The sequence below is a fragment of the Magnolia sinica genome, chromosome 19 (genome assembly GCF_029962835.1).
Source record: "Magnolia sinica isolate HGM2019 chromosome 19, MsV1, whole genome shotgun sequence".
NCBI lineage: Eukaryota > Viridiplantae > Streptophyta > Magnoliopsida > Magnoliales > Magnoliaceae > Magnolia > Magnolia sinica.
The window spans coordinates 20,476,481-20,502,741 of record NC_080591.1 but is presented as its reverse complement, the minus strand read 5'-3'; the positions used below and the strand labels follow the sequence as shown (position 1 = coordinate 20,502,741).

Here is a 26,261-nt window from a genome sequence, read left to right as displayed (position 1 = left end):
TGGCATAAAGCAAATATCCTAGTCCTATGAAAGCAGGGGAAAAGCTACTTAGTCATGCCATAAGAATCCTCTTCTGGCCAATATCTGAATAAATTTCTGAGTAGGTTTCTCAACAGGATCATCCAAAAGCCCTTTTGGCAATAGGCTTGGATACCCTGGAGCATGAATGTCCAGAGAAATTTATGGACCTCATAAAAAATTTGTCATTGATTCACCTGAGGTATCCACAGTATATATGATTCACGTATGATAGAAAAAATTTCAAAGTTAGTATCCCATGGTGAATTAGAGACTACAAGTAAATAAAACTCAGAAAACTTCTCAAAAAGTGATGTAGTCTCCACACATTCCGAAGTTTCAGACTGCGGTTCAATTTTCAGCTCCTCCTCCCTTAATGGTAAATAGTTAGGATCTGGGAAAGAAGGGGCTTCAAAGTAAGAGTTCTCTCGGTTAGTAACGACTACCGAGATATTCTCTTGTAAGGCATCCACTATTTCTTTAATCATAGGATCGTTTAAATCTAGAAAGTGTGCCAAGAAATCGTCCAAAGAGTTAGGAAATTCAGCTGAGAGTGACTTATTTTCCACATTGACATCTGTAATGAAATACTCAAGGACTCTATCATCTTTAAAAGTAGATGGATGTATGCTCTCTTACTCTTACCCTGCACAGACAAATTAAGGATCAATTAGCGACGCAGTGATGTGAAAACTCTGTTCATCGGTACCACCCAGTAAAGGCATTGTATTGTCAAGGGTTGACAACTCAGATGGTGGCCTTAACTGGCTGGTTTCAATTACCAGAATCATATCGAGCGACTCGTCCATTTCCTAAATCATATCATCATTCAATTTAGGGGAGTGGTCTAAACATGTCTCACAAAACTTAGAAAGGTTGGTTGAAAGGGGCTCATTCTTCACATTTAAATCAGTCATGTTAGATGGGTGGAGTAAATCATTATGGTCAACCACTTCCTACACCTCTTGATCATTGACTTGGACCAAACTTGAGTTGATTGTAGAGGAATTTGGGCTGCACATTCATAATCGTCATCCCAATACTCATCATCTTCCAATTCAGTGCAGTACATACTTGGGATGGGATTGCTTCTCTCACATTCTACTCTTAAATTGGGTTGAGGTTCGAATAAACTAACTTATCCCTCATCATTGGAACCAAGGGTGTCATGTGAGTGAAGTGTATCATCATTATTATATTTGAAAGACACCCACATCCCTTGATCATTCTTTTGAACCATCATCGAGATCGACTCTTCGAAAAATTGAATCATATACTCATTAACATAATCCAACTCTTCATTCCAAATTCCAGAGTTCTTCAAGAATGAGTTAGGATCACTTTCCTCGCATTGTATTTTTAGATTGGGTTGTGCTTGGGGTGAACGAGCATCCTTTATTTTATTGAGGAGCAAATTAAGCGCTTTCAACATTTTTTTTTTAATTTCCACAAGACAGGCCATGTTACGCTGAAATGAATCCTCTTGGATTGTTTCTGATTGGATCTCAAAGGTAGGGTATCCAAGAGAATAATCATTATAACATGTTGTTGGTTCATCTTCCTAATTTTGATGTTTTCACTAGTTATAGTCATATGGATCATATGTGGGAGAATATGATGGTTGATAATAGTCCTCATTCCCATCATTATGATTGCGTAAGGACTTCTTAACCAATGAAGTATAATATTCTAGTCGGTTCTCGATGATGGTTTGAGAAAAATCTTGAGATATAGGTTGAATTATATCGTAATCATTATATATCCCTCCCCAATATCTCTTATCCATCTCAGCATATTGATGTACCCACTCTTCCATGGTGAAACCCTAACTCTGAATCTAATCCTAAGAAAAATAAAAGAAAAGATCTTACAGCAGTATAGAAAGTAAGGGAAGGAGAAGTTAGAAGAAAGTTATCAAATTAGAAGTTCTTATGCCAAGATCTTGCAAAAGAAAACAAAAGAAATTAGTTCTTAAAAATAAAAATTCTAAAGTTAGAAAGTTCCTAAAAGTAAAAAGTAGACTAGTTTCTAAAAAGGGAAAATTCCTAAAAAAAAAAAAGAAAAATTTCTAAAAATAGAAAATCAAACCCTAATCCTAAAAATAGAAAAATAGAAAAATTAGAAAGAGATTACCAATTTAGAGAGTGTATGTCAAGGTCCTACAAAATAGGAAAGTTAGGTTAGTTTCTAAAAGACAAACAGAAAAACGTAAACCTAAAAAAACCTTAATTTTAACCTAATTCTAAAACTAGCTAATCTCAGAAAAATGCAACCGTCAGCCCCCGGCAATGGTGCCAAAAACTTGTTCACACCCCAAGTATAGGGTTGTGATGTAGTAATAATCTCGGTAAGACCAAGGTCGAATCCACATGTACTGAAACCTGTACGTAATTTGAAAATAACCAGAACTAGAACTAGAATAAGATGAAACCTAAATCAGAGGAAAATAAGAGAAGAATTGTGAATGATTAAACTAAAAACTTGTAGAAATCAAAGGTATGAAACTAGGGTGCCAAGGATCCACTTGTAGAGATTAGGGAGATCTACGCTTGATTTATGAACTCAGCTGGACTTCGAGTCCCATCTTTATCCAGTTGGAAGATATAACCATGAAAATCAAATTTGAACTTCTTTTGATTTGATTTTTAAGAGATAAGATGGATGTAAATTAGAATGGATTCCATCACAAAACCATGCCCATGAGACAAAGTAAACAACAGAATTAAACCAATTCACAGCCAATCTAAGAGATGTATGAATGTTAGGAAGGATTCCATCATTTAACCATGTCCAAGGGGCGATGGTGAACAACAGGGCTTGCTAACTTCATAATCATAATAAGGGAAAGGAAATACTCAAAGCCATCACAGATCTATTGTAATGTAAGTCATAACAAACCATTAAAAACTAAAGGCATTCCTTAAATTCAAACTAGTATCAACATTAGTTCATAACATGAATCTAAGCCATAGAATCGTTCCCATCATGCCACAAGCTTTACCTCTTATCCCTAGCTAAGAGGTTTAGCCCAACATGATTAGGCTAATTCTCTTAAACAAAAACATAAAAATAAAATAAAAAGAAAGACAAACTCTAACTATCTCTCTCTTGTGCAGACGGTCCAAGACTTCGATCCCTCTCTCACTTCTCTTCTTTTTCTTTTATAGAGGTAGGAAGGTCGGTCAGATGGCCCGGGTTTTCGCAGATAGGCGGTGAGAAGGTGCGAAAGAGAAGGTCGGTTGCCAATTTAGAAACTGCCTGCAAAGGCTTTTTATGCAGCCAAGACAGCTAGCTAGCTGGCATCCTTGTGCAAACCAGAAAATAAAGGGATGGCTTGTGTTCTGTCCGATCAGTGTAGTGGAGCAGAATTCCTCGTTACTAGCCCATCAGGTGGACGCCCTTGATCGTCATTACCTAGCCCCTGGGCCACTGAATCAAAGGCTGAAAACACTGCTTCCGCAATGTTTTGTAAATGCCGGTTACAACGTGTTCAACGCAACAAAACTGGATCTCTGTATTGCCGCTTTGCTCCGATTTTCTTGGGTAAGATTGGACGTTTACTTGCTCTGAATAGTCCAGATCATCGAACAGTTCCGAGATGAAATCCCGGAAGATGATCCAGATCATCCGTCATAAACGGGCGCTGTCTATATCGAAGCAAACCGAGTGTCTTTTGGCTAAAGATTTTGACCACCTTGTAATTTGTTTTTTACGTTAAACAGGTCGGGTTTAGGACAGTTTCGTCTAGGCTTCCTGATGGACAGTGTGGATCGATCATGTGGGCCATGATGGTGGCTCATCGGCTTCCGTAAAAGGCCCCCTGCAATCCGACTGCGTACAGAGTAACGACAGTTACCGTTTTTGAAGGGGATACGGGTCCAAGACGGTTTGACCGTCTTGGATTTGCCGTGCATATCTGGTGCACTTGTGCACTATGCACACTTAACTCAGGTGGGGTCCACGGTGATTGTAATGAGAGATCCGATCCGTCCATCCCTTTTCTCATCTCATTTAAGCTGTCGAGACCAATTTTGGCATATACAGCTATCAGGCGGGCCCAAAATCAATGGTTTATGGGCTGATCTGTCTATTGGGCCACTTCCACAGGGATCCAATGCCTGAAATTTGATGTGTATGGTTAATTTATGGTCCTCAAGCCAAATATAAAGTTTCGAACCGAACGGATGATGACAACCCTGTGATCTTGCATTTTGGACGACTTTCAGGCCTCTTTAACATGAATGACTTGATTTTCTCGGATCTCTGGCATGTAAAAATCTTTGATCTCGGTCCCCTGGGGTCTATCCCTTACCTTGGTGACTATGGAGCTTTAAATTCATACTTTTAGTACCCTTTTTCAGTCCAGGCTCCTAAATACACCTTGCAACACAAACACGATTAAAATAGGCCGTTAAACAGTATCATGTTCGTAAATTCAGGTAATAACTGGGGTCTAATATGCAATATTTGACCCTCAACATTAGGTATAAATGGTGAGAGTTTATGAAAGGGAGGAGGGTGTGAAAGGATGTTGTAATTGATGAATTTTCGCAATTAAAGAATGTTGTGATGGATAAATTTTGTAATGAAAGAATATTGTAATGGATGAATGTTAGAATTGATGAATATTGTAATAAAAGTAGTGTCTAAATGAGATGATTCTAAATCCATTTGAAAGTTCATTAAGTCATGTTTCCAAGGAGCACAAGATGATACAAATCGGACATATAACGAAGGAGTTATGACCATTTTTGTCGGATCAACAATCCACAATGCGTACCGACAATCTATAGGCCTTGATGAACTCTGGGTTCACTTTTGGGCAATCAAATGAGGTGATTCTAAATTCATTTAAAATTTTATCAAATTATCTTTCAAACGAGTATAATGTCACCCGAATCGAGAATGTAACAAGGGAGTTATGATCATTTTCGTGAAACTAAAAATCCACAGTGCATACCAGCTACTTACAATCTTTAATGAAATTTGGGCCCACTTTTGGGCAATAAAATGGTTTCTAAATGAAGTGATTCCAAATCCATTTGAAAGTTCATTAGTTAAATTACTTTTTCAACGAGAACGAGATCACTCGAATCGGATATGTAACGAGGGAGTTATGACCATTTTTGTTAGATCAGCGATTTATAGTGAGTATCGGCGATCCATGGTGAATATGGACGAACCATAGTTAATATCAGTGATCCTACTAAATACCGGCCATCCACAATTAATATCGACGATCCTCACTGTGGATCGTTGATCTGACGAAAATGGTCATGACTTCATCATTTCATGTCTAATTTGAGTGATCTTGTACTTATTGGCAATGTAATTTGATAAAATTTTAAATGTATTTAGAATCACCTTATTTGGACACTATTTGATTTTCAAAAACTGGGCCCAAGTTTATCAAGGACTATAATCATTTGTCCCACGAAAATAATAATAACCCCCTCGTTACATGTTCAATTTTGGTGATCTTGTACATGTTGGAAAGATAATTTGATGACCTTTCATATGGCTTTAGAATATTGTCATTTGAACACCATTTAGTTGCCCAAAAGTAGTCCTAGTACTCACTACGGATTGCCGATACTCACTTTGGGTCGCCGATACTCATTTTGGGTTGCCGATACTCACTATAGATCATTGGTCCCACGAAAATAGTCATAACTCCCTCGTTACATGTTTAATTTAGGTAATCTTATACTCATTGAAAATGTAATTTGACGAACTTTCAATAGCTTTAGAATAACTTAATTTGGACACTATTTGATGGCCCAAAAGTAGGCCCAAAGTTATTGTGGGTCATTGTTACTCACTAAGGATCATCAGTCCCATGAAAATAGTCATAATTCCCCTGTTATATGTCTGATTTGGGTGAACTTGTACTTTTTGAAAATATAATTTGATGAAATTTCAAATGGTTTTGGAATCACCTCTTTTAAACACTATTTGAATACCCAAAAGTAGGCTCAAAATTCAATTATTTGGACAATCAAATGGTGTCTAAATGAGATAATTCTAAAGACATTTGAAATTTTATCAAGTTACCATTCCAACAAGTACAAGATAACCTAAATTAAACATATAATGAGAGAGTTATTACCATTTTCATGGAACTGGTGATCCACAGTGATTATCGATGACCCATAGTAGCTTTGGGCCTAGTTTTGGGAAATTAAATAGTGTTAATTTTTTTTTTTTGGAGAAATTAAATGGTGTTAAAATGAAGTTATTTTAAATTCATTTGAAAATTCATCAAATTATATTTCTAATGAATATAAGATCACCCAAATCAGACATGTGATGAGAGAGTTATGACTATTTTTGTGGGAGTGACAAACTATAATGAGTACCGGTGATCCACAGTGAGTATCGGTGACCCACAATAACTTTGAGCCTAAATTTGGGGAATCCAATGGTTTTCGAATGAGGCTATTCTAAAGCCATTTGAATGTTCATCAGATTACATTTCCAATGAGTACAAGATTGCCTAAATCAGATATGTAACGAGGGAGTTATGACCATTTTCATAGGACTGATAATCCAAAGTGAGTATCAGGGATTCATAGTAATTATCGATGACCCACAATAACTTTGGGCCAACTTTTGGACAATTAAATGGTGACCAGATAAGGTGATTCTAAAGCCATTTGAAAAGGTTCATCATATTACCTTTCCAACAAGTATAATATCACCCAAAGTGAACATATAACGAGGGAGTTATATGACCGTTTTCGTGAGATTTACACCCATAGGGAGTTATGATTATTCATCCAATTTAACATTTTTTAACTACAACATTCATCTATTACAACATTAATTTATTTCAATATTTACCACATTCATTCATTACAACATTCTTCCATTTTAAAATTCGCATATTACAAAATTTAACAATTTCACAAACTCCCACCATTTATACCCATAAAAAAATAATTATAAAGGGAACTACCACACCCTCTCTCTTTCACGAACTCCCCCATTGATACCCACCAAAATAAAAACAACAAACAAAAGCCACTATTATCCTAAACAAAACTTACCTTTGACCGTTATAGCTTTTATGTTGGAGAGTGTGGTTAGAAATCTTTAAAAAAAAACACTTGGATTTTTGCTTGAATTGAGGGAATGGTACCGGATACACACTGGAAGTTTGTTGGAATGAGTCCCATGGAGGTTACAACAATCCTAACGGCCAAATACTCCTCTCCTATGAAAAAAAATGAAGAAGAAAATAAGGAAATTGCCAAATGGCCTTTCCTGCTCGAGGGACCCACTTATTGAACCCTTCCCACATATTATGTGGGGCCCACTGGATTGTCTTGGAGTAGATCCAAGTTGTCCATATGAAATGAGTTTTAATTTCATGCCATTTGCCAAAGTTTAAGAGAACACATATGGACTACACTGGAGGAAACAATTCGGAATTAACGCACAACGTTAATGTATTTATGGGCCACAAACAACTCTATTTTTTAAAAATGATCTTACTGTGGGTTCTCGAGTGTCTGATGATAGTGAATGGATCAGATCGGTTGAGGAGTGGGCCGAATCATTGATTTTATGGGGCCCACACCCCAATTCTTAAAAGCCCTCTCGACTTCCATGAAAAGTTACCTTCATGCAAGGAGATGACTAATTAGAGAGACTTTTTCATCATGAAAAAAGCCAAATAGTAGTAAGAGAGCTAAACAAATAATGACTTAAGATGCTAAAGTCATTTCCGTCATGACGTCATAATTGAGAGTTATTTTAATTAATATCTCATATGAACTTAGATTGCTTAATGTAACACATAACAATGATGTTCATAGTGTATGCTATAGTATAAGCTCTATGGCCCTATCATGATGTATGTATTTTATCTACGAACATTGGTCCATTTTTTTAATGCTGAGTTAAGAAATGAGGCATATGTAAATCTGAGGTGGATCACAACACAAGAAACAATCACGATTGATGCCCACCATTAAAAAATTCCAAAGGCCCACTATAATGTTAATTTGCCATCCAACGAGTGTCACACAACTAGGATGAATGGAAAACAAAAATATTAGCTTGATTCAAAACTTTTATAACCCTAACAAGTTTTTAATGGTAGGTGTTCAATCACCACAGTTTCATAGGGTGTGTTCCACCTGAGATTTGGATCCGCATTGTTGCTAAAATGAGTTGGAAAAATATGGAAACGGATTGGCTACTCTCCCTGCCACCGGCCCGGTGGCTGATGGTTGGTGCTCTGTGGGCCTCACCATGATGTATGTGTTTCATCCATTTTTACAAATCATTCTAGGGCTTGAAACAAAATATGAGAGGGATATAAATCTCAGGAGGACCACACCACAGGAAAAGAATAGTGATTGGATATCCATAGTTAAAATCCTCCCAAGGCCCACTGTATTGTTTATCTGACATCCAATCTATTGATTAGGTCATATAGGCCTAGATGAAGGGAAAAAACAAAGATCAGCTTAATCCAAAACTTTTATGGCCCCCAAAAGGTTTTTAATGGTTGACGCTCATTCAACACTGTTTCTTGTAATGTGGTCCAACTGATATTGGGATATACCTCATTTTTGGTCTCATACAATAAAATGATCTGGAAAAATAGATGGAAGGCATGGATGAAACACATACATTATGGTGGGGCCCACATAGCACCGACCACCAGCCATTGGCTTGTGGCAGGGGAGTAGCCAATCGGTTTTTGAAAAATAGAGAAATTGAACACTATAAATGCCACCTTTTACTCAGCGTCTTTTCAAAACGTTCCCAAACTTTACCTTCCTAAAGTAAACCATTATGTACGGACACACTATTTGCGGATTCACAAACTATAACAATAGATTATAATCGTAGCCATAGGTGTTTAGCCATCGTAAATGCAAAGCTATTTTCGTCTGCAAAATAGTATGTCCGTACAGAATGGTTTACATTGGTAAAGTAAAGTTTGGGAGCGTGTTAAAAAGACGCTGGGTAAAAGGTGGCATTTACAGTGGTCAATTTCTCCTTAAAAATATATGGAGGGGAAATAAAACACATATATCACGGGCCTTTTCAGCGGAATACGGTACAGTTAGGGATGTACACGAACCGGGCTAGCCCGGTTAACTCGCTTGACTCGACTAAAAAAAGCTCGACTCAGCCCGACCCGGAACTGAGTTCGGTCCGGGACGAGCCATTTTCTTCAGCTCGAAACTGAGTTCGGCCCAACTCGGTCCAAAACCCGACTCGGCCGTTTATACACACACACGCGCGTGCACACACACACACACACCCCCCTAAATCCTTACCCTAACCATTTGAGACAGAGAAGTAAGAACGCCGCCTGACCCTAAACCCTAAAACTCTCTCTCTCTCTCTCTCTCTCTCTCTCTCTCGTCCCTCTCGTCTCTCCCTCTCTAATCTCTCTTTCTCTCTCTCCCTCTCTCTCTCAATCTCTCTCTTCCTCTCTCTCAATCTCTCTCTTGACTTCTGGGATAGTTCACCGCTCATCTTTGAAGTGACAGTGACTCATCCACCTTATAGGTGTCATAGATTTATATCAATCTAGGCCGTCCAAATCGTGGGTCCCTTTGTAGATGGAGCAGGTCTGAAACTGGCCCGAACTTGGTCCGAACTCGCCCGATTGCTGACCGGGCCGAGTTCGGATTAGACATGTTGGCCCGGTGACTGGGCTAGGCCAGGTTCAAGCTGGGTTTGACTGACTGAGCTGGGCGGGGTTGATCCCAGTTCAACTTGGTTCGCCCGATGTACACCCTTAGGTATTGATGTTCGGGTCGAGCTTAAAATGCTCAAATGCTCTATTATCACTGTAAATTATAATGTACCTAATACGATCAATAGACTGTTCATTTGGTCCAAAGTACATTCTTTGGGTAGTATGGAAACATCATGCCGATCTGACAAACGTTAACCATTTGATCAATGGATATTGTCTGGGTGACCTCAACATCAGGTATCTCTGAGGTGTTGGGACGTGGCACGTGATGTTGTTATGGCAGTAAATTTTATGATTGGTAGGTGAAGTACATACCCGTTCAGCTATTTCTGACAGCAGCAATAAAATTTCATTTAATTACCTCGAGAGCACGGGAAGCTCCTGAGAAATCCTTTTGCACTGCCATGAGAACCTATGTGGGGCCACCATGATGTTTTTGAGAAATCAATCCCTCCCCTCCGTTTTTTGAGCTCATTTATGATATGATGCCAAAAATGAACCTCATCCATTACTCAAGTGGGCTAGTTAAAATATTGGGTCACATAAGTTTTGAATCAGGGTAATATTTGTATTTTCAATTCATCCCGGCTGGAATAACGTTATGAACGGTATGGATGGCATCTAAACATTACTATCACCCCCAGGAAGGTTTCAATGATAAGAATTTCTCTACCTACCTTTTCCTTTAGTACGGACGAGTCTTGGATCCTTCTAAATTTTGGTCTGAAGTCCTAAAGTGGGCTCAAAAAATGAATGGACGGGTTGGATTTCTCACAAATATCACGGTGAGCCCCCTATATTTCGATCTTGCAAAAGGCTTTCCCAGTAAATCTGAGTCCGCACCCCCGTGTTGGAGACAGTACGGAGTCGGTGTGGGACCCTTGATGTGCTAGAAACTACCCCTATCACCTCCACCGCTGGGAACTGTGTATGACATGGACTGCACGTCATGGACACCCTCTCATGTTATTAATTGGCCGAAAGTCAGCAGGCTAAGTGTGACGTAGGTCGACTTCGGTGGGCTACACACGCAGTGACAGTTGTAAAGAGGACACCACCATTGATTCATGATGGGCCCACCCAAGTTTTAGAATTGCCTGATTTTTTAGGTGTCGTATCACCTGAGCTAGATGTTTCATATCAGTAATATTAAATGGCATATATTACATGGTGACCGTCCACGTGAATCAAAGCTGGATGTCCCCTCTCAACTGTTCCAACTCATGTGGTCCGCCTAAGTTATGGATCGTACTGTGTTTTGGTCCCACGGCTAAAAATGAGACGGCCTACACAATGGTTGGAGTGGATGTCATCAATACATCACTGTGGGGGCATCAACACTTTCATTTATTACAATTAGGAGTGAAAACGTTTGCACTTGATAATATCCCTTCATCAGCGGACTTTAACATGGATTCTAAAGAATCAAATCATAACCGTCACATTCCTGGATTGGAAATAAGTTGGGTGGAAAGTAAAAGAAAAAAAAAAAGAAAAAAGAATATGCTAGTCGATCGATGGTCGATTGGATCAGTCCATCGGTGCGATTTTTGCATGGTGGCCCATGAAATGTGTTTCAGACTTTATGAATGGTTCAGATCAATCAATTAGACAGTCCAAGTAAACCAATGCAACCTGGAGCACTTTAACTTTTAGTGCTCTTACAGCACTAGAACATTTATTAGACGGCTGAAATGAAAAATACCCAACGGTTCTAGTTCATCAAACAAGTATCGCAAATTAGTGGTTGAGATTGTTCAGCCAATCTGATTCCAGGATGACAACTCATCTGCAATTTGAACAGTTTAATTTGATGTGTCACTTCTACAGCTTCTTAGGGCTCGTGTATCAACTGTCACACACGGCCAGAGTATGACAGCCACCTTTAATATTATAAATATGTATATTGGGAGGTGAGTTGGGGTGTCTCCAAGTCTCCAACCAAAGAAATCATGGTCCGCTCTTGTGTGATTGCAGCACTTCTCTTTGCTTTGGCTCTCGTACGTGTGCAGTTCTCCACGTGCGATGTAGTGAAGGGCTCAGTCTCTTGCCTGGACTGCACTCGCCAATACGATCTCTCTGGTTTTCTCTTTTCTCCCTCAGAGTTTTTTATTTTTTCTATTTCTTATTTTTGCAATTTACACCCTTATGCAGTTAACTCACATAGCTGTTTGTATTTGAGGGAGAGTGTGTGTTCATGGCGTGCGAGCTTCTATCAGTGCATTTTAAAGAATTTAGGTGGTCCACGCCATAGAAAATAGTGTAAATTATGCCTTACAACTCTAATTTTGTATGGTATGGCCCACCCGAGTTTTGAAATACTGTGAATTTTGATGTATTCCTTCATCTCGATGAGACGCATCAGATGAATGGGTAAGATTGCGTGTAAACACCAATGTGAGTCCCACAAAACTCACAATGTGTGTCCATCCCAACTGTTCCCTATGGTGTGGCCTACCTGAGTTTACGATCCTCGTGATTCTTGGGTCTGATTCTGAATATGAGGCGACGGACCTGATGGATGGAGTGGATCTCATAAAAGTTCCTCCCACGTCGTGCTCGAGTTACACAAGCTTGCTCCATTTTGGAGATTTTTGACAAAATTTGTGTTTCTAAACTCAAGAATTTGAGTTTAGTGGAACTCTATTCTTATGACTAGGGACGCTCGAATGGCTCAAAATTGGACCTTACGTCATAGTTGTAAAACTCGGCGACTCAACTCAAAACTCGGCTGAGTCAACTCAATGGAACTTGCTCGCCAACTTGACTTGGTAAAGAGCCTGCCAGACTCATCGAGTTGGCTTGCTGACTTGGCTTAATCAAAGTCACTCGTTTGTAATTGCTTTTCTTAATAAAAACAGTAAGAATATAAAGAAGGAGATTAATCCTTGGCCTTTTTTTAGACAGTCAAGTGATTTTTTACCAACAATTTTATATATATAATGCCGATTTATATATATCCAGGTTTTATCCTTTTTTGGGGATGGCATCTCTGCCGTATATTTTTGAAAATTTATCATCCAATAGTCCGGACTAATACACGACTCAGACCTTATATTATGGCTTTATGCACTTGACCTTATAGTACCTTTTATATATATATATATATAGAGAGAGAGAGAGAGAGAGAGAGAGAGAGAGAGAGCCTCACGTGCCAACCTTTTTACGTGAGCACCTGTGAGCACACATGTCATGGGCACGTGAAACAACTTTCATCCGATGCAAAACTCTGGTGAACCATGGTAAAAGGAAATAATTTCCTCCCCTTTTGCATTTCTCTTTGTCATGGCCCATTGAAATTTTAAATGAGGCTGGAAAGTGGGTCTATAAAGTTTCAAGGGGTGCTGCACCACGTGAACAATGTCTAAGACATTAATAAATAGAAAAAAACAAGTGTGGTCCACTCAAGGAATAGATATGGTTAATTTTCACTCTTGATCCTCATGGTGGGCCAACTTTTTGATCCCATGCACTTAATAGGTTGGAAGTTATCTGCTGGGTGACCATAACCTGTGGTGGGTCTCGTTGGATTTTCGGCAACTCTGAGTTTCAGGGTCTTTGAACTATGCCCAAAACAGGAACATCCAAACAGGCAGAAATTGGATTTGGCATGATTGTGAATGTACTTGGGCTATGCCATCCCAGAGCCACCCACTAAAACTGAATTAGAATGTCCACATCCTTCTCAATGGATCAAACTCGTCCAAGCGGCCCCACAGGTTGGTTCAACCTTAAAGATTATCTGCCTCAAAAATGAGGACGAAGTAAATCAGGTGGGCCACACACCAGAAAATAATGGATTTACTCAAATGTACATATCTGGATTACCTGATAAGTAGATCACACTGATTTTTTTATTTTTTATTTTTGGGTCCGATGATCTTCACGGTGGGCCAACCTTTTTTGTGGCTCTGATAATCTGCCAGACATATTGGGCTGTATCAATGGATGGTTAGTCTGTGGTCCATTAAGAGAGATCTGAACATGCCTTTGAAAGAAGGGCGTGACTCAGACCTAAAATTTAAGCCCATTTGTTAAACAGGCTGGGCTGGGTCTGTGTCTAAGAATCTGGCAGCCGACGATCCTTACCTTGACTGGGCCATTTGGGGTGTCAAGGACATTTTTCATATATCATGCATGATGGGGCACACCTGATCATGAACAGCCCAGTTCTTGCACAAAGTTGGGTGGCCAGTTTTGAGCCTGGATGGGCTTAATCTTCACGGTCTGGGGTTGGGCCTGTTTGTTTTAGCCCGTCACAGGCTTGGACTGGGCTCAGGCCTTGGGTTTATTATGTGGACTTTTCTTGGACAGACCTCGGCATCGACTGTTGACAGCCCTTCCCTTAGCCAACTGTAGTAGGGTTGCATAAAGGTCTGGCCCATGAAAATGCCCGGTGAGCCCATGAAACTTCCAAATTTGCTAGGTATAGCTCACTTGCCGTCCTATCCACCTCGTTTGGATGTAACCTCGGCAAAGGGGAAGTGGATTGTGTTCTGCGCCCGCTTTGACGATAATCGATCCAGACAGGGGCTCTATGGGGTCCACTGTGATGTATTTATTGGTTTTATACAAGCTGTCCATCCATTTTTTCAGATCATTTTAGGGTACGAGCCCAAAATGAGATAGATCCAAAGCTCAAGTGAACTGCACTACAGGAAAGCAGCGGTAATAATGACACCCACCATTGAAACCTTTCAAGGGTCCACCTTGATGTTTATTTTCCAGCTAAGTCATATAGACCTAGATGAAGAGAAAACACAAATATCGGTTCAATAGAAAACTTTTCCCGCTCGCAATAAGTTTCTAATGATGGTTGTTGAATCCTCACCATGTGGTCCACTTAAACTTTGGATCTGTCTCCTTTTTTGGGCTCATATCTTAAAATGATATAAAAATTGGATGGATGGCATAGATAAAACCCATATATATGGGTGAGTCCCATAAAGCCATGCTTGAACGATCGGCAGAAGAGGTTTTCCATAAAACTAATCAGATTTATTTTGAAAAAGTGCACTTTTTAAATCATGTTTTAATAAATGACTAATAAAATATGTTTGCAAAAATATATCCAAACACACAACACAAAAAGATGTTTAAACAAAATACTATTTAATGCGTCAAAGCTCTCCATTTGAAGTATAGATGGGTCTGCTCTCCACCTTTCACGCCCCCATATGTGCCAGCCAGTGGTGAAATTGGACTCCATCGACTGGCTTTGGCGAAAATAACAAGCTCTTAGGGAGATTTTGTGTGGCCATATTGTGCGCTGCGGGTGCACACCTATTTTCCACCGTCCATGGATGGTGGGCCGTACTCTAACGTTCATTTAAAATGGGACTTTTAATTATTCATATTTTGAAATTATCTCTAGATTTACAACCTCCAACTGTCTTTTAACGGTGTGGGATCAGGTGCTCACCAATATTCAGTGCTCTGCGTGTGCACCGAATTTTCAATCATGACTTATTGATTTCCCGCCCTTTTTCAGGTATTAAATTGGCGGTAAAGTGTAACCAAGATCAACGGTTGGCATTTGCAATCACAGAAGATAACGGCTTCTTCCAAGCCCAGCTTCCCTTGGCCTCATCTTCTCATTCCTCCCAATCTCCCAAATGCTTGGCCATGATCCTTGGTGGGCCCCAACAGCTCTGCTCCTCCAAGAAAGCCCTGACCTCAAAGATAATCAGGGCCCATGATTCCAACTCCTACACCACCTCCAGCCCTCTCACCTTCTCCACCACATGCCCTCTGAAAGATCCAAAGGCCAAAAAAACCATCCAAGGTGCAAAGAAAGGCGGCCCAAAACCGACGTTCGAGTCGAAGACCATCGATCTTCCTCTGCCGCCAGAGTGGGGCATGGCACCCTCTAGCTACTATGTTCCTTTCTTTCCTATCATAGGGATCCCTTGAGTATCCATGGGATGAAGGGATCCTGTATCTAACAAGTATATTATGTTTATGTTGTTTGTGTAAGCTCTATAATCATGTGATGTATCCTTCTATTTGGTATCTAAGAAGCAAACAGTATTACGATATGCTTCTCTTCATGTAGAGGCTATTGTATTATCGTGAGGGAATTAAAAGTTAGGTGTATTTATTTTGCTAACGTGGTAATTTGCATTTTTTTTATATTTTATTTTATTTTATTTTATTTTTTTAAAACTTTATTTCATAGCGTGCAAATCAGAATAGTTAACTCATAATGCAGTGGGTGGGTGGGGAAGCGGGAGAGATCATATTGTCTTCTTTTCTACAATGAGCCTTGAATTCATGATAAAAAAAAATCTTTTATAAAGATAATAAACTTGATAATAATGAATAAATAATTCTTCATAACGTACTTAATATGGTTAACTGGTGCCTCGGAAAACCAATGCATACTTTGTACAGTAAAATTCCCTAGCAATATGGATTGATAAGGACTATATGTTGTAGATCTTGATGATATGTTGTAGATCTCGATGACCAGATGAATGGACTTTCCGATCCCAGAAATCTCCACTACGAGACACACCCATGGACATTGGATTGCGAAATTCTGTATATTTTTGATCTTGTAGATGATGAAGATGAGAAATGAAGAAGAGAGAAAATGAAAGAGAGACTTCTTTTTTTTTCAAAGGAACGGTGGAATCCGTGCACCTACACTTCATAAATTGAAATTGGGATATACAGCCATTCGGGCGGGTCCCAACAAAAAGGGATTTGGACCCAGCCTATCACATAGAAATCCTATACAAGGTTAAGCAGGAAAACAGAGGTGATGCAGACCGCAGCTGAGCATCTGCGAGCTGCAATACCAAAGCAGGACAGAACTTCAACAGCCCAAGGTGAAGGGCTGAGCATCGGCGAGCTGCAATACCATAGCAGGACAGAACTTCAACAGCCCAAGGTGATGCAGACCGCAGCTGCCACCCAAATCCAGAACTTGGAAGCTTAGCCATCTGAGGAGAGACTGATAACTGCCAGACATTCTCAGCCAACAACAGAGCTAACTGCCAAAGCCCGCTTCAACCCCAGCTACAGAGGAAGAAGCAGAGCTCAATTCGGACAAAACCTCACGAGGCTTGAGATAGAGGAGGAACTGAGACCAGCCTGCCCCGCAGCTCCCTCCCGAAGCAGCAGCAGCTAAGGGAGAATATAGAAGAAGCATAGGGTTATCTGAAGAGGAACACCTTCATAGTAACCCAATGAGCCAGCAAACGTTGAGAGGAGCTGCAGCCAGATTCAGCCTGCCAGAGAAGGGGTTAGCCCACACCTACCTTGGATACAGTTCATACTTCCTGCAAGGGCAGAACCACCTATACAAACCTGGAGACCAATACGGCAAAATGAAATGAAAGAGAGACTTGCAAGACAACATATGAGATGGATAGTGGTTTCAAGAAATCCTAACCTTCTCTCCTCCTTTTTATAATAATGATAGACGGTGTACAAACACATATGCTTTAATCGACCTAATGGGTTCAACATGTGTTGGCCCTAATACAATGAATTACTTATTCAATCGCTTTGCCTACCTTATTTAACTCAGTTATAATACCTATTCAACTATTGTTTTCTCACACTCTCTTGAAGTTGGAATATCTTATACTGATGGTGCAGGGGCTAACATATATAATTTGATATAAAATAATTAAGAAATACTTTGCCAGTACCCCCTCAAACTCAATGTGCTTTACAAAAGAAAAACTTGAATTTGGATAGGCACATAAAACAATCCAAAGACATGAAATAAAAAAGATAACACGGCTGTGAAGATGAGTAGCATGGGCTGTATGAGAGCCAAGAAAAGTAGCAATAGAGTGGATGAGTAGTGGAGGCAACGAGTTGATGAATACCTTAGGCAAGTAAACAATACTTCTGTATCTGAGCAATGTAAGCCACTAAACCAACTAATCTGGCACAATTGAGATGGACCAACTGTCCAATATAAAAACGAGTCTGAACCAACTACTTGGAGTACTTGATGAAGTTGGGACAACCATCCACTTCAAACACAAGTCTGAAACAACTATCTGGTATATTAATGAGTTGGGACCATCATATAAATAATAGTTACATCTTGACAAAATGAGAGCCTGATATGAAGAAGTTTCGCCATGGAAGGAGGTGGTGGAGAAGAAGCTCACCCGCATCACACATTAATGGGCTATAAATAAATGAGGCAATGGTATAGGACACAACAACAATGACCCAATCCATACTGTCCAACAACAAGCATAATGGCTCATAGGCTCACAGCGAACGAGCCTAAGGGCATGATCCAAAGAGGATCAGGTGCACAAAGATTGTATTAAGGGTAAAGCCAACCCTGCCTGGATTTGGAGATACTGGTTGGAAAGGATTAAGAGGCTCGAGAAGAGGGGTTCCTTTCGTTTCTTTCATGTTCCTAGAGAGGCGAATGGGCCGGCTGATGGGCTGGCCAAACATGGCAGCAAGACGCAATGGAACCATTTTTTACAAAACATCTCCATCCTCCCTCGTCCCGTGAAGGGCCAGATTCTTCTTGATAAAGTCGGTTTAGGCTCGATTAGGAAGATGCATTGAATTCCTATGTATAGAATATGATAGGCGGGCTCTCTCCGTTTTTTGTACCTGTCCTGCCCAAAGGCCGTTTTGTATCCTTTATTCATGGAATGAATTCCTCATTTTGAAAAAAAAAAAAAAAAAGTGCACAAAGGTTCCCCAAACAACCGACACAATGGTCATCAACACCATAATGAGAATGGGCTGGTATCAGGAAGTAGCAAAATTGGGCTGATCAGCAACCAGGCCAAGGACATCAAGCAAGCCTAACATAAATAATTTTAGATTTGGGCCCAAAATTGCAACTATTACACTTATAAAAAGTGGGCCCATAAACATAAACTAATATGGAAGAAATTGGAAGCAGGTCCCTCGTTGAAACAGTTAGAAAATCAACATAGGCCCGATACTATATTCAAACCAATAAATCACAACGGTGAGATTCTCACAACTTGAATCAATGGTGGTGCGATCAACTCATCAAGCAATCACTAGAAAATAAGCACCGTCAAAGATTCCCATTTAGACCCAGACCAATGTAAATAGCAACTATCATCATGCTACTTCTTGGTGATGATAAGCCCTAGCATTGCTTTCTAAAAGATTGGCGATGCCCATATGATGATCTGTAAGCAACAACAACATATGATGGATGGTTCTTAAGATGATCCACAACGTGACAACATGTTAACAACACTCCACATCCTTAAAAAAAGAGAGGTCTCTTAAACCAAGGCCACTAGGAGTAGATGTGCCAGATGGGCCTCACCACGTTAGATGGTGCACATGTAAGATGGGCAGAAAAGCAGAAGATTGATTGAGATGAACCAACAACGATGACCCATCAGATCAAGTGAACCTAGTACAATGTCACTAATGAAGTGAACCTAGTACAAAGTCACAAAGCAGGTGGGCTCCATGACAACACAAGTAACGTATAACGTTACATTAGCGGTGGTGCCTTCTCAAAGGTCTGCAGAAGGTGATTATTGAGTCGGATTCCCAGCTGATTGTAAATTTTCTCTCGGGTTCAGTTTCGCCGGGCTGGAAGTGGAAACCGTGGCTTCTCAGAATCAAAGACCTCTCGTCCGGATGTCAGGTGATTTTCTCCCATATCTTTAGGGAAGGGAATGGGCCTGCGGACGCCATGGCCCGGATGGGTAGTGGTAGCCAGGATGCCTCGTTCACTAATTGCTACTCGTCCCTCCCTCCTCAGGTCAGAGGCCTGCTCTTCCTAGATAGAGTGGGGCTAGGCGCCATCAGGCCAGGTTGATGGCCTTTTGTTGGCTCTCAGTCGTTGCTCTTTTTCCTTTCCCTTTCCCTTTTTTGTTTCCTTGTATAGCCTATATGATAGGTGTGGTCGCTTTGCTTTTTGTAAGGCCCACCAGAAGCTCTCATGTTCATCCTTTGTTTAGCTATTCAATAGATATACGTCATTTCCGGAAAAAAAAAAAAGAAAAAAAAGTAATTTATAACATAGATTAACTACTAACAAAGTAATAACTAGGTACTGGAGGATCAAGTCTCAGATTTCTCAATGACCATTAATGAAACAAGATCCAAAGGGCTTTAAAAAGAAGGATATGCTAATAATAGTTAGCCTTATGTTACAACGACCCTATTATAATTTCAAAGATGGGCCACAATCTGGTGGGGACATATATGTAGCACCCTAAAAAATTTTCACACTTTTGTAAGGACATGTGTACTTATCCTACTTGTCCTACCATACATCCTTATAGGAGAATGATAATTCGTCTTGCATACATCTACACACACTGAGACCTACGTGCACTTCGTAACAAACTTCGAGACCCAATATACCTTTGTATATTTGATTAATTATCAAACCAATTGTTGTATTAGCTTCTCATCACGGTAGATTCCAGAATCCAAAGCAAGGGTGTGAGCTTAGTGTCCAAGTGTAGCTGCTGCCCCTCTCCTTCATCTCCCGATTGTGAATCGGTTCATCATGTCTTTGCCATGGGAGGTTTAGCCAGCAGAGTGTGGGAATGCTTACATACGGAATGTGGCATCCTCCAGCCCTTGCTCCCCACAGCTTCCGGCCGTGCTTCCCAGTGGTGGAGCGCGTCCTAAGCCTCCTCGTCCCCTCTTAAAGGCCTCATTCCCATCTTCATTTTCTGGGAATTGTGGAAAGCTAGGAACTCCAACTGTTTTGACAATGGAGCACTCAAAACTTCAGAAATTATTCGAGGTATCTTTTTTTGGTTTCACAATGTCAGCGCCATTTTACCCAGCCCCAGAATCTTCTCCATATTGTTCACTCCCCAAGTATAGGGTTGTGATGTAGTAATAAACTCGGTAAGACCGAGGTCGAATCCACAGGGACTGAAACTTGTACGTGATCTGGAACTAACTAGATTTAGAACTAGCAAAAGATGTAATTTCAATCAAATAGAATTTAATAAATAATTGTGGAATAATTATCGAAAACTTAAGGAATTTAGAGGAAGGAAACTAGGGATTCAGAGGATCCACTTGTAGAGATCAAGGAGATCTTATGCCTGCGTCAAGAATTATTGAATTTAAACTGAACTTACTTGATCTGGTTTTCAAGAGATGAAAGGTATATGAATTAGAATGGATTCCATCATCTAACCATGCCCAGGAGACAAAGCAAACAATAGGATTAAACTAATTACCAACCAATCAATAGTGCATGAAAGTTAGGAAGGGTACCGTCATCCGACCATGCCCATGAGACGATGGTGAACAACAGGGCTTCCTGACGTCATAAACATAAAAAGAAAGGAACATGCTCAAAGCTATCTCAGACCCATTGTAAGTTCAGTCACAATAGACCATTAAAAACTACAAACATCCCTTAATAATTAAATCACAATCAAGTTTAATTCACAATTAAATAATTAAATCAATAAATCGAGTCTCCCATCTCAATACAAGCTTCACCTCTTAGCCCTAGCTAAGAGGTTTAGCCACACATGAATGGCCTAAACAAAGCAAATGAAAATAGAAATAAAAAGAGAAAGAAAAGAACAAGAAAGAAAGAAAAAAAGAACAGCCTTACGTCCAGCAGCCAACCTCCATTCCTCTTTCCAACCAAGCTCAACCCCTTCAATCCTCCAAAACGAGAGCTCACGTCCTCCTCCCTTTCACGTTTCAGCCACACCTCATGTTTCCTCACTTCCCTCTCTCTTGCCTTCTCTCTTTTATAGCAGCAGGGAAGTCGGTTGCGATTGGAAAACCGACTCGCAATTCGCAGCGGAAACAACTGCGTGACTCTGTTTTCTTCGCAAGAAAACGCAGAAACTGGTCGTGTTTGGTCTGAGTTTGCTTGGCCGATCGTCCAGATTTTTCAAATCTGACTTCTTAGGCAGATTCAGGACTGTCTTTACAAGAGTTTGGATGGTCCGGATCATGGCCTCGATCAGGATCTTAATCGTCCAATAGCTCGCGGTGGCCCGTGCGGTGTCCGCAATTGCCGTTCGCACGCCCTCTGCGAATTTTGCCACGCTGTGATGGTTAGTGGGCCCATGATAGATGCTGGAGAGGAAATCCACTCCGTCAGTTGGATTCGCCTCGGAATTTCGGTTGGAGATGGATGGTTTTGGTTGTCTGTTGATGCGGCCCACGGAATTAAATCAGCTGCACCTGCTTTGAATGTTTTAAAACAATCTCCTTATGATCCCTGTAGCAGACATGTACATATGTATGGCTGCCCACGGTCAACGTGGTTTTGAGTTTTTCGATATCCTCTGCATGATGGATGGATTGGATCACTCGTCTGGATGATGAAAGTGGGCCGCTAATGAAGCAGCGGACGGATCGTGCGCGAAGGCAAACAGAGCTTCCGTCTCTGGAAAGGAAACTGACTGGAGCGTTTGTTTGAAATTTTATTCTGGTGCAGTGCACTGCAAGTGCACTTACTGCAATGCTCGTGCAGCACTCGTGTGGCCCCTCAATGATGGTTATGCAAAATCCAATCCGTCCTTCCCCTTTATCATCTCATTTAAACAGTTGATACCAAAATTGAGGCATATCCAGATATCGTGCGGGCCCCAAAATTAATGGTTTATGGGCTGATCTGAGCGTTGGGCCACTTCCAGAGGGGTCTAATGGCTGAAATTTGACGTGTACAATTATTTTCTGGTCCTCGAGCCATGAATAAACTTTTGAGCCGAACAGATGATGGAAACCCAGTGATCTTGCATTCTGGCTGACTTTCAGGCCGCTTGAGCTTCAGTTTCTCGATTTTTGCGGATCTCTGGCGTGTAATTCCGTCAATCTTGGTCCTCTGGAGTCCGTCCCTTACCTTTAGTGTCATCGGAGCATTAAATCCACGCTTTAAGTACCCTTTTCAGTCCACGCTTATAAATCTACCTTGCAACACAAACACGATTAAAATAGGGCGTTAAACAGTATCATGTTCGTAAATCTAGGTAACAACTGGGTCTAATATGCAATATTTGACCCTCAACACATATCTGTCTCTAATATGAGTAAAGCTTGGCGCATTCCAATCCCTCAGCTCATCTGTCCTAAGATCTTGATAGTGAAGTGGATCAGAACGCCAACGGGCTAGATAAAACTGAATGTGGACGGTTCATCCAGAGGGAACCTGGGGCTATCCGAGGGTGGCGACATAGGGAGAGATGACAAAGGTAACTTCCTTTTTGGCTTTTCATGCGGCTACAACCTTGGCACTAATACGAGGGCCGAGATCAAAGCCATCCTGGATGGGCTCACTCTCGCGTCCCAACTGGGCTTCACTAAAATTCAGGTGGCGAGCAACTCAATTGTAGTGGTAAGGGCTCTGTTCAATCCCGCAAACGCATACTAGTCTATCTGGTACTGGAAGTCGAGATCAACTTCTTCTCCCATAACCTAGAAGTTCGAGTTGCTCACACGCCAAGAGAGGTGAACTCGATCACTGACAGTTTGGCCCGACTTGGGAGTGCGTCCTAGACTAACGCTACTTTCCACTCTCGGGATTCCCTTTCATCCCCCATCAGAGGGCTCCTGTTCCTCAACAAAGTAGGCCTTCATAACCTGCGGCTTGCATAGTCTAGCCCTGATACTTTTCCTTCTAGCTTCTTTCAATCATTATGATAGGGGGGCCCATTCCCTTTTTGATATTGGTTGACCTCGAATGTTTCCATGTAAGCATCATTGGCCTTCTCCTGATATATATAAAATTTCTTTATTAAAAAAAAAAATCTTCTCGTCACTAAGGAAAGACATTCGACCATCTACTTCACTTTTGGACCACCCGATCATAGTAAACTAACTAAGAGATCATTCTATCCATTGATACACCCATCCTTTCATAACCTTGATATGTCCATCTTACCCGTTAACCAATTATAAGCTAAACCTATCATCACTGCACTCAAGAGTACAAGTACATACACATCTCTCTAGACATCTTGAGTTTATATTTTATTTCATACTTACTATTATCAATCCAAATAATTGGAATCACTCTTTAGAACTAATTAAGCTATCCAATTGTTCAATTTCGATCTAAACCATCACATCATCATGGAATAGATAAAGATCACATTTAATCCATTTACATTTGATCATCCTCGTTTCTAAACCTTTCATCATGATCCTGATTCACTGATGAGCATATTATATTGTTAAACTCCAATTCCAATGGCTACTTTTATATATATAATTGTCTAAAGTTTTCTATGGTGTGCATGATCCTACCCTACACAATTTATGAAAAACTAATTTGTATACATTCAATTGCAATGAAAATTTAACCAATGATTAATTAATCTAATTGAACCGTATATTATCAATCTTGATATCTAATGCTTAAGAGCAATTGTCCATAAGAATTTTCATCATATCCGCTAGATGACTCGCTTGAAAATTTGACAATGACCTTCATTAATTATGATCTATAGACGATTTCCAACGAATCTACTGGTTTACATCTCACATAGGGACCATTTAAACCTATTTTTGGAGTCTCTAGATCCTTTGAGAAGATTCTGATTGAATCTGTAGTTTCCAAAACCTAAAATACTCATGTTATCACATGTACGCCCATCACTGTGCACCTTCACTTGGTATAACATATAGGATTTTATGTAGAAGATCTCAAGTGGGACCCACCCGCTAAATGTCTAGATCCCAAGCACAAATGCTATGTGGGCTCCATGTTGAATCTATTAAATCACCAAAATATCATGTACATTGTTTACAAAGCCTTACTATCATTTAAGGCATATTATCCATCTGAGCTGAGTATAATGGCAATTTAAAATGCTATCAGCTCAAAATTAATGCCATCTAGACATCTTCACGTCATCCACTTGTGGACTTTAATGACAAAGGTTTTTTTTTTTTTTTGCCTAAATAGAAAAAAAGGTCAGGCTTTATTTACAAATACAAAGTATAGATGAAAGAGATGGGGGTATGCGCAAATAATTAAAAAAAAATCCATCTATGATGGAGAAACCTTATCGTATTGGTTGGATGACATACACACTGCACACACCAATTAATGAGTTAAATTATTATTATTATTATTTGAAAAAATAATTTTATTAAAAGCTATACGGCAATATATGCGTTCAGGTAGCCCCTGTTGGGTGCTGTAGAAGCAAACCTTGAATTTGAATCACATAAATGAAAGATAAATGCAACAAAGCACCACAGAGAACACAAAATTAACATAGAAAACCCTTGTAGGAAAAAAATCATGGCACAAAGCGACAAATAAATTCACTATGAAAGCAAATTACAAGAGATTAGAAGTGACTTACATGCAAAAACCTTGGTTCTCTGGATGAATCTGTTTAAAACCCTAACCTCTCTCTAGAACAAGCTTCCAATCACTTAAGATTGCTTAATCATATCCTAAACCTGCATTACTCCCATATATATAGTGTTACACTTGGAACAAGAAATAATTCACGCAATTATGTTGAACCGCGCGTGTCGTTGATTTAAGCTTCGATCAATCGACATTAATTGAGCAATCGTCGATCGATTGAGCTTTCACGATAAGTATGTCATCAGTATACAATAATATGACAATGAATTCTCCATCACTCGGTGCCTTAAACTAAACACAATTATCATATTCACTTTTGGTAAACCACTAACTCTCTATGAAAGAATCAAATCTCTTATACCATTTTTTATACAACTGTTTCAGGCTGTACAACAACCTCCTTAACCTGCAAACTTTATTCTTTGACCCCTGTGTCTCGAACTATTCTGTTTGTTTCATGTAAATCTACATTTTCAATTCCCTATGAAGGAAAGAAGTCTTCAGATCCATTTGTTACAGTTTCATATTGTATTTAGAAATTGGTGCTAACATAAATTTGATAATTTCTTGCTTGACCACAAGTGTGAAAATCTCATTGAAGTTGATACTCTCCTTATGCGTGCAAACCTTCGCTTCTAGTCCGGTCTTGTGTCTATCCTGTTTCTTTCGATAGATTTAGTTACATTTGATAGCTTTATGCCTAATGAGAAGCTCCATCAGCTCTCATGTTTTATTCTTGTACAAAAAATCTATCTTCTCCTGCATTACCACTATCCACTTCTCAATATTTGTGTCTTCTAATGCTTCCTAGAAGGTACATGGATCTCCCTCATCCGTAATGAGAGCAGATACAATATTCGAGCCATTCTATATCTCACCGATAATCTATGATTTCTTAGTAGATTTCTCCTTATAGGTGGCTGCTCCACCTGCTCCTTTACCTCTTCCTGCAGCTTGACATTTACATGTGTCTTTTCTTTTTATATTTCAACATCAATTACTGATGATTTTTCCATTTCCTTGTGTCCATCCTTATGAAACATTGAATCCTTGTCAAACTTGATATCATTGCTCATTTTGATTTTTCATTTGATCTGATCATATATCATGTATCTGTTCACGCCATCATAATAGCCAACAAAGCCACACTTCTTTACCCTTTGGTCTAACTTATCTCTCTTAACTAATGGTGCACTAGAGTAAGCATCA

The 26,261-nt window shown here is 39.9% G+C and overlaps 1 protein-coding gene across 1 annotated transcript; it reads left to right on the top strand.

Moving 5' to 3' along the window:
• The first annotated feature begins 11,665 nt into the window (after positions 1 to 11,665).
• On the top strand, positions 11,666 to 15,854 carry LOC131234821 (uncharacterized). The gene is made up of 2 exons (XM_058231802.1): positions 11,666 to 11,827; positions 15,237 to 15,854. Exons 1-2 carry the CDS (start codon positions 11,698 to 11,700, stop codon positions 15,656 to 15,658), a joined length of 552 nt encoding a protein of 183 aa, XP_058087785.1. The 5' UTR covers positions 11,666 to 11,697; the 3' UTR covers positions 15,659 to 15,854.
• Positions 15,855 to 26,261: the final 10,407 nt, after the last annotated feature.

Coding starts and splice junctions, on each gene's coding strand:
- LOC131234821 (XM_058231802.1), top strand. CDS start 11,698: ATGGTCCGCTCTTGTGTGATTGCAGCACTTCTCTTTGCTTTGGCTCTC. Junction 11,828..15,236: donor TCGCCAATACGATCTCTCTG/GTTTTCTCTTTT, acceptor GCCCTTTTTCAG/GTATTAAATTGGCGGTAAAG.